The following is a 10,295-nucleotide window of genomic DNA, read 5'->3' as shown; positions in this document are numbered from 1 at the left end:
CCTTAAGGCGCGAACTCCGGACGCACCAACACATAGTCTAGGGGAGGGTCTGGGTGGGCTTCCTTCCACGGCGGCGGCTCCGGCACTGGTCGTGGTCCCCACCCCACCATAGTCATAAGGGGCAGCACCGGGATAAAGGACAGCACCGGGATAAGGGCCAGCACCGGGATAAGGGGCAGCACCGGGATAAGGGGCAGCACCGGGATAAGGGGCAGCACCGGGATAAGGGGCAGCACCAGGATAAGGGGCAGCACCAGGATAAGGGACAGCACCAGGATAAGGGGCAACACCAGGATAATGGGCAGATCCTGGCTGGACGGCTCATGGCTGGCTGACGGACCTGGCTGCTCATGGCTGGCTGACGGATCTGGCTGCTCATGGCTGGCTGACGGATCTGGCTGCTCATGGCTGGCTGACGGATCTGGCTGCTCATGGCTGGCTGACGGATCTGGCTGCTCATGGCTGGCTGACGGATCTGGTTGCTCATGGCTAGCTGACGGATCTGGCTGCTCATGGCTAGCTGACGGATCTGGCTGCTCATGGCTAGCTGACGGATCTGGCTGCTCATGGCTAGCTGACGGATCTGGCTGCTCATGGCTAGTTGACGGATCTGGCTGCTCATGGCTAGCTGACGGATCTGGCTGCTCATGGCTGGCTGACGGATCTGGCTGCTCATGGCTGGCTGACGGATCTGGCTGCTCATGGCTGGCTGACGGATCTGGCTGCTCATGGCTAGCTGACGGATCTGGCTGCTCATGGCTAGCTGACGGATCTGGCTGCTCATGGCTGGCTGACGGATCTGGCTGCTCATGGCTGGCTGACGGATCTGGCTGCTCATGGCTGGCTGGCGGCTCTGGCAGATCCTGTCTGGTTGGCGGCTCTGGCAGATCCTGTCTGGTTGGCGGCTCTGGCAGATCCTGTCTGACGTACGGCTCTAGCGGCTCCTGTCTGGCTGGCGGCTCTAGCGGCTCCTGTCTGGCGGACGGCTCAGTAGGCTCATGGCAGACGGGCGGCTTTGCAGGCTCATGGCAGACGGGCGGCTTTGCAGGCTCATTGCAGACGGATGGCTCAGATGGCGCTGGGGAGACGGATGGCTCAGATGGCGCTGGGGAGACGGATGGCTCAGATGGCGCTTGGCAGACGGGCAGTTCAGGCATCGCTGTGCAGACGGCAGACTCCTGCCGGCTGAGGCGCACTGTAGGCCTGGTGCGTGGTGCCGGGACTGGTGGCACCGGGCTAAAGGCACGCACTTTCAGGCTAGTGCGGGGAGAAGGAACAGGGCATACTGGACCCTGGGGACGCACATTAGGCCTAGTGCGTGGGGCCAGAACTGGTGGTACCGGACTGGGGACACGCATCTCAGGGCTAATGCGGGGAGCAGCAACAGGATGCACAGGACTCTGGAAACGCACAAGAGGCTTAGTGCGTGGTGCCGGAATTGGTGGTACCGGGCTGGAGACACGCACCATAGGACGAGTGCGTGGAGGAGGAACAGGGCTCTGGAGACACACTGGAAGCCTGTTACGTGGTGTAGGCACTGGTGGAACTGAACTGGGGCGGGGAGGTGGCGCCGGAAATACCGGACCGTGCAGGCGTATTGGCTCCCTTGAGCATTGAGCCTGACCAACCTTACCTGGTTGAATGCTCCCCGTTGCCCGACAAGTGCGGGGAGGTGGATGTAGGCGAACCGGGGACACCATGCGTAAGGCTGGTGCCATGTAAACCGGCCCGAGGAGACGCACTGGTGGCCAGAAATGTAGGGCCGGCTTCATGACATCCGGCTCAATACTCAATCTAGCCCTGCCAGTGCGGGGAGGTGGAATAACCCGCACCGGGCTATGCACACGTACAGGAGACACCGTGCGCTCTACTGCGTAACACGGTGTCTGCCCGTACTCTCGCTCTCCACGGTAATTACAGGGAGTAGGCGCAGGTTTCCTACCTGACTTCGCCACTCTCCCTTTAAGCCCCTTCCCAAGACATTTTTGGGGTTTTCCCACAGGCTTCCTACCGCTTCGTCGTGCTACCTCCATCCGCCGGTATCCCTCCTCGCACTGCGCCAGAGAATCCCAGGCGGGCTCCGGCACTCTCCCTGGGTTGATCGCCCACCTGTCGATCTCCTCCCACGTAGTGTAGCCCAGATCCTTTGTAGGTTCCTTTTCCTGCCTCCTAGCTAGCTCCTCATATCGCCGCCTCTCTGCTTTCGCTGCCTCCAGCTCAGCTTTGGGGCGGTTATATCCTCCTGGTACCTCCCGGTCTAAAATTTCCTCCCATGTCCATGAATCCTTGCATTGCTCCTGTTGCCGCTGGTCATGTTGCTTGGTCGTATATAGGTGGGTCATTCTGTCACGATCGTGTGGTGGATTGACGGACCAAGGCGCAACATGGTTTGAATACATCTTCTTTTTTTAATAGCAACGACGAAGATGAACACTACACACTTATACAACATTAACGAAAACAACAAACGATCGTGAAAACTTCAAACGTAAGTGCACACACAAACTACTTACGTCGAACTATACATATACACAAACAATGACCCACAAACAGCTAAAGCCTATGGCAGCCTTAAATATGGCTCCCAATTAGAGACAACTGAAATCAGCTGTCTCTAATTGAGAACCCATTCCGGCCACCATAGACTTTCCTAGAACTACACCCAACATAGACACAGCTAGACACATACACTCAACACCAAACCATAAACTACACCAAACACCCCCTCTACCATATAATACCCCAAAATACACACATACCCCATGTCACACCCTGACCTAACTAAAATAATAAATAAAACAAATAATACTAAGGCCAGGGCGTGACAGTGTCAAAATATACTGAGGTTAATTACAAATAATAGCACGTGAATTTCGGGATTCTGAGAGTAATTATCAATATTTGACAGACCACATGATCAATGAGAATTTTATTATAGACAAATAACAATACAAAATACAAAACACAAACCATCCGAACAACAAGGGTAGTTTTTACAATGCAGAGAACTGCCAGCAAAAATAGACCAGGTTACACAACATTGCTGACTAATAATAACTGTATACTGCACATAGATGTCTGTCTTTTTGAAATCACACCACAACAGCATTTGTTTTACAGTGTCCATGCTGCAAACTCGCTACGAGGCACCACTCCCTTTTATGGTGGAAACTGTGCAACGGAGATAATAGATGAAGGTGCAAGAGGGACAGATCCTTATTTCACGTACCTTCTTTGAAACGTACTGTAGTTGTAGTGTTACCCAAGAAGAACAGCGTAGCTCCACATTGATCGCTCCATAGTAAAATACTGTATATTGATGGGAACAAACAATAAAACTGAACGAAACAAACTACGTTATTACAGAATAGCTATACTGGCAGACACAATTTAAATGGTACAAAGGTATGAATTGAAAACAGGTCTGAAATGTACATCGGAAATGTACATCATTCACATGGCAACGAACATTCAATTGCAAGCATTTTTACAGTATCCTAAAAGGGACAGAGAGGGTGTTTCATCAGTCTAAAATAAACAACACCAAACTTTCAATTTTTTCCTTATTTGAATTCTAAATTCAATCAATGCTCATTCCTTTTATGCTTTTTCTTTCTGTTTCTTTGACACTGTGCCCATGCTTTATGGCTGTACCATGACTCACCAGCCTCCCTCAAATCTCCAAAGTAAAACACTTTGGCATTGATGAATCCTCTAATCTCGCCTTTGCTCTGTGGGTTGTGCTTGGGGGGGATCCGTTATGGGGAAATGCTACCATCAGTCTCAGCTGTTGAGGATGTCAACATAACGTTTGGTCTGGTCATGTCAGGCCCCTGACCTAGAGACAACCATCAACCACCCAGGTGTCTGAGTCATCATAGATCTTTCTCGCTATGGACTCTGAACCTTCCCACACTTGTTGATTGAATCCACACCACAGTAGTCCATTACAGGTACAGCATGATGTTTAACCATGCTGCATTTTTGACACTTGCCCCTGCGGAACGTTTCATATCGGGTGAACCTTTAAGCCAATAAGGTTACTATAAAGTCAAATGGTATTGAGCAATCAAACGGATGACAGATCCGGCGTGTCATTGCTTTGTTATCAGTCCTTTTCATCAGCTGTAACCTTTAAAGAAACTTCATCCCACCTCATCTCTATTTCCCTGACAGTCAGGTTTCAATTTAAAGCAATGTGTGATATTTACACCCCTCGAGCAGAGATGGTTTTGATACTCTGCCTCCTTTGAATTCTGCCTTTGAAATGTGGTCAGTGATCACATTCTCTCTGTGCTGTTTTAAAACATGCAAAGTAGCAGGGTGGTTTAAACAACTTAGCCCAGACAGGTTGACTCCACCTGTAGAGTGAGCTTATCTTTAAAACACACACACGAACACACACACACACACGAACACACACACACACACACACACACACACACACACACACACACACACACACACACACACACACACACACACACACACACTGAGTTCCTGGCCTACACCTCCCTTGTAGGAAAACACTTTACAGAGATGGCAACTGTTGCTCAGTATGTGAAAGCAGTATGATTCTTACCTTGCAAATTGAATGTGTGTGTCACACAATGTTTAGGACTGATTTAAACAGTGCCTATAATTGAGTGCTTTGTGCTAAGATGGCTACAGAGAGAGGGGAGAATATATTTTCACCATGCTAGATAAAGAAATTAAGCATTCCTTCCTCTATTAACAACACATTTTTGGCATTTAATGTTTGCCGTTGTACTGCTCAAATATTACATCAATTCCTCTACAGAAAATTTGTTATAGAATAGAATTGGAAGTATGCTGCTGGAGACTATTTTGATATCACAAACTAGAGCTTAAGGACAAGAAGATCCTTTCAGATAATCATTGTTGCCTGAATGGAGTTACTTTTTCCGTCAGGGAGTGCAAAGGGCAACCCTGCCTGACAGACAGGGGTCCTCGAATGATATCCTCTTGGTGCTGGGCAGGAACTGGTCACTGGCTGTGGGTGTGGCCAGCTCATCCATCTCGGTAGTGAAGTGGTCAGGGCTCTCTCCGTTGGTTGTGTCCTTGATGGCGCTGTAGGTCAGGGCCAAGCTGTAAGACGCCGGCTTCTCCAATCGCTGTGGACCGCAGTGACATAACTTCTTGAAGGAGGTGCGAAACTTCTGAGACATGGCGTTGTAGATGACAGGGTTGACGGCGCTGTTCAGGTAGATGCAGATGCGGCAGAAGAGTAGGAACCAGAGGTCCAGGTAAGGCTTGTCCAGGAAGGAGTTTACCACCACCAGCGTCCGGTAGGGCATCCAGAGGAGGGCAAAGAGCACCACCACCACAGCTAACATCTTAGTAACCTGACAACAACACATAGAAGAAAATCAAGAGACATTTTCATCAAAGGACATGGGAAAGAATAGAATTCAGCCTGACTCCTGTTAAAAAATGTGTGGGAAAAAATGTATGTTCCTGCTATGCAAAGAAAAGTGGTCGAAATGGGTTAGAGAGCACCCTCTGACAATTAATATCAACCACAGACTGGAGAGACTGACAAAACAGCATCTGTAAGACTAAACCAACAGAGCCTACAGAGCAGTTTAATTGCAAATATAATTATGATGTGATAATGTTTATATTAAACTCTATCATCCTTATTTATGTTGTAAGGTCTCACGCCAGTGATGTGTCTCTTATTGGATAGGGCCAGAGAGCAACTATCATCATTGCTAAGGGAAGATTCCTGATCACTATCCTTATTCAATTTTGACCTTTTGAGTTAATTCAATCAGGCCCTAAGTGGTAAGTGGTATGGATTGCACTGGTTTCCATTCATCGCTAGGCCAGTTAGAGATGTGTGTGTTATGTCAGAACCTTATCCTGACTTGTTTTGCTAAATGACCTAGCAGTGAGCACAGATCCATCATCTGTCTTTTTTGTCTATTCAACTGAGACAGAAAGAGCCCAAGGCTAGCTTGGTCCATGTTTCACCAAGGTAACCTAATTAATTACAAATTTAAAAAACTAAGATGTCTTGATTGCGTAGGTCTTCATACCCCAGAGTTCATGCTTGGTGGAAGGACATTTGGCAGCCATTACAGCTGTGAATAATATTGTATAATATTCTAACAAATTTGCACAACTCTTCAGGCAACATACATGTATATCTGATGTTTTTGTCAAAATTGTTTATGCTCAGTAAATTTGGTTGGGAGTCATTGATTGACAGCAATATTCAAACCTGGTTTCTGATTTTCAAGCAAATTTCATTCAGGACTGAGACTTGACCACTCAGGAACACTTAACAATTGTTGGAAAGTCATTCTGGTGTGTCTTTGCCATTAAAATGTGTGTAATTGTCCCACTGACAAATAGAAGACTGAGGTGTTTTTCCTTTAACTTTTTACCTGGGCTTTGCTACTTTCATTTTTAACAGGGGTGAAAGTACTATAGATGTAATTTCTTACAGGTAGAATTACATATAAAATCCCTATTAATTTAATATGATCTCTGTGGACCTATGACCAGACCATGAGACATCACAAAAAATTGGTCTTCTCACGAAACGTCTGTAGCGTCCCAACAGTTGTTTGACAGTCAGATGAAAACATCATGACTGGTTATGCTAATGCGACATTAACCTCTAAAAGTCTAAGCCATTGGGGGGGGGGGGATTATTTGATTACTTAAATAACTTCAAAGGGCTCCTGTAAACCTGGCTACCTATGCATGTTACATGCTGAACAAACCGGACGCGTGCGTGCGTCCGTGTGCGCCACCGCGCGCGCGTTGATTTTGTTCACCCACACCAGAAGTGATCAGGACACACAGGTTGAAATATCAAAACATACTCTGAACCAAGTATATTAATTTGGGGACAGGTTGAAAAGTAATACACGTTTATGGCAATTTAGCTAGCTAGCTTGTACTTGCTAGCTATTTGACATATTGAGCTAGCTTGCTGTTGCTAGCTAATTTGTCCTGGGATATAAACATTGGGTTGTTATTTTACCTGAAATGCACAAGGTCCTCTACTCCGACAATTAATCCACAGATAAAACGGTAAACCCAATTAGTTTCTCGTCATATCTCCTCCTTCTTACATGTGTCTTTTTCTTCTTTGGACGTTATATGGCGGTTGGCAACCAACTTTAAGGTGCATTACTAAAACCGACTGGAGTGTGGACGTCAGTTCATCTTTCACCCACGTGGGTATATGCTCCTAAAAACCAATGAGGAGATTTGAGAGGCAGGACTTGCAAATCGTTGAGCGTCACAAATAGAGCTAACTTCTATGTCAGTGCCTGGCCACGCAGACACTCGCTGTCGCATGCGAGCAGTGTGGGTGCAATGATTGAATAACATGTATCTGTAAATTAATTTTGCAACGTGAGCTCACGCAACGCGAGGGGTGTGGTCAGCATGTTAGTCCAATCTGAAATAATTCCCACATCCATACAGCGCACTGTGCAGCGGCCATTTGATGAATGGAAAGAGACGTCTGTGACAAACATTCTGTGATTCTCATTCATTAGGCCTACACTTGTAACCTGAATTGACGAGTTCACTGTCCACTCAGCATCTCGTTCACGGCCACTCATCTCCGGCTTCACAAAATGTCACTGTTATCTTCAAACCACATCGCATTTTGTAGCGTATTCTACAAGTTTTCTAGTTCATTCACTAATTTCCATGAGGGTGACATGCGTTAATGATAAATAATGAGCCTACAGCCTACAGGTTTATTGGCATCTTCGTGTTAAATATTGTGTTGGCTCATGTTCAACCGTTATGGTGTACACATACCCCAGTATTTATTTTGCCGGTACTCCACCTCCAGTCCCTAATGGTGACAAGCATTCCTATAACATGATGCTGGCACCACAATACTTGAAAATCCACTCTTTATAGTGGAGCTCTCCCTTTCTTCAGATAAACTCACACCCCTCCCATTCGCATGCTCAGTCTCAGGTGCTGTGTATGCTCTATATGTGTTACTAACGACATTATTCAGTGGCGTGTGCTGTCAGCATAGTGAGGCTTTATGAGTCTATATTAACGTGGATTGTTGCATGTTGACTTGCTCGTGCTGCACACTGTAACCTACTTACAATGATTACCCACTGGTTGAATCAAAATTGTTTCCACGTCGTTTCAATGAAATTACGTTGAACTAACGTGGAATAGACGTTGAATTGACGTCTGTGCCCAGTGGGCAAATGTTCCCTTCTCTAGGATGTTACCATACACTCTTAGAAAAAAACGTCTTATCTATAACCTAAAAGGGTTATTCGGCTCTCCCCATAAAATAACCCTTTGAAGGACCCTTTTTGGTTGGAGGTAGAACACAAGGTTCTACATGGAACCCAAAAGGCTTCTACCTGGAACCAAAATGGGTTCTCCTATGGGGACAGCAGAAGAACCCTTTTGGAAGCTATTTTTCTAAGAGTGTACAGTATATGCTTGGATTGAACACCCCAACTTCACGACATATCATACCAGTGCAATTATGAAACTGTTGAATTCATGATCTAATTATACTGAGTTTTTTTGTATCATTAATTTGATTCCCCTCACTTTATTCACGAGGCACACACACACACACACACACACACACACACACACACACACACACACACACACACACACACACACACACACACACACACACACACACACACACACACACACACACACACACACACACACACACCGTAGTTATTACGATGTAGATACACCATTATAAGATAACAAACCTTAAAACAGTAGAGTGGCAACTTACCTGCCTGCGAGAGCGGACGGTTGTGCTACAGGATGAATTGTTGGTGCTCATCATCCTATTTCCTTGGCATGATTCTTTTTTCCACTTTGTATTTTCCTTGGGGTCAGCCGGCAATGGGTTGAGGAAAAGAATTCTAGCGATAAATCCATACAGAACAGTGGCTAGCATGAGGGGCACCACGTAGAACATGGCAAAGTCAGTGAAGTAGATAAATGGCAGGTAAAGATTTCTTGACACTTTGTACTCGCATGAGACCAAGGTAATATTGTCGTAAATCAACTCGTTCGTGTCAGACAGATAAAACCACATGGCGCAGTAGAGCGAGGTAAAAGCCCAAACGACCACTATGATTTTCTTTGCTCTTGACAGAGTGCACATAAACTGCGCTTTTATGGGGTGGCAGATGGCTATGTACCGCTCAATGGTGAAAGCGGTGATTGAGCATGAAGATGCATTGATGCCCAAGTACTGGAAATAAGTTATGCTAAGGCACCCGATGTATCCGTACACCCAGCTGCCTCCATACAAACTCTGTGTAATATTCGGCAGTCCCGCCGCCGTCAGAACCATCAGGTCGGCCACCGCCAAACTCACCAGGTAACAGTTAGTCGGTGTCCGCATGTGTTTGGTTGTAAGAACAACTAGTATCACCATAGCGTTTCCAACTATTCCTATCCCACAGATGAGAATCACAAAAAATATGCTGACCACTTTGTATTCCGTGCTATAATCAGTCCATGGACCAAGTGTTTGGTTATTTGGAATTGAAGTAACATTCTCCATGGTTTAGTTCTGTCCACTTCACTTGGAGGAGTAATTCATTTCAGACATAGGCTTTACATTTAAAATAGCCTCAAGAGAGCTCCCTTTAAAAATCTATTAGTTCCAAAGCCAAGTTATTATTCAATAAAGTATTTTGTATTACTTATCCAAAATAAAAGTAAACTCATTTCATGAGGTTATGAAAGAGGTATATATATATCATATAAAATCGAGCGCGCAAAAGATACTCGATTAATACGAAGACCAGGTTAGGATTTTAGTGCTGTTTACCCATGATTAGTCCTCTTTATGCACGAAGTTAGGCAAACTGCAAGGTAAAGCAAAGAGGTAAAGTTAAGAGGTGTGACATGGCATGCGCAACTCCAGTCTGAGAAGACAGCCTTGTCATTACGCACAGAGCTCCAAAGAGCGTTTTGACTGTGGCTTTACTCTCTACCAGCTGTTCTGATAGTGTAGTTGTAGCCAACAAAAAAGCAGTGTATGCATGCATGATAGAGCAGGGACTTCAATTGTAACAATGGACTTAAAACATGTACACTGTAAAAATGTACTCTTTGGAAAAGCCTAAAACAATAAATGAGTTAGGGTTTCTCAATTTTAGAAAACTACGTTTGTGTGAAACCAAATATATAAACCAAATATATGATTCAATGCCAACTGTTATATTAGATTATTACTAAACCTATATTTAAAGTTATAAATCTGTAAAATCCTACTCAAATTT

General features: G+C 45.7%; 1 protein-coding gene across 1 annotated transcript; it reads right to left on the bottom strand.

Annotated features, from left to right (window-relative positions):
- Positions 1 to 2,912: 2,912 nt before the first annotated feature.
- On the bottom strand, positions 2,913 to 9,933 carry LOC129857777 (thyrotropin-releasing hormone receptor-like). Its single transcript, XM_055926330.1, has 2 exons — positions 8,789 to 9,933; positions 2,913 to 5,366 (listed from the first exon to the last, which is right to left on the bottom strand). Exons 1-2 carry the CDS (start codon positions 9,569 to 9,571, stop codon positions 4,929 to 4,931), a joined length of 1,221 nt encoding a protein of 406 aa, XP_055782305.1. The 5' UTR covers positions 9,572 to 9,933; the 3' UTR covers positions 2,913 to 4,928.
- Between the last annotated feature and the right edge of the window lie 362 nt (positions 9,934 to 10,295).

Source organism: Salvelinus fontinalis, chromosome 6, assembly GCF_029448725.1.
Source record: "Salvelinus fontinalis isolate EN_2023a chromosome 6, ASM2944872v1, whole genome shotgun sequence".
Lineage (NCBI taxonomy): Eukaryota > Metazoa > Chordata > Actinopteri > Salmoniformes > Salmonidae > Salvelinus > Salvelinus fontinalis.
The sequence above is the reverse complement of the archived record's forward strand: the minus strand, read 5'-3'. Positions and strand labels throughout refer to the sequence as shown.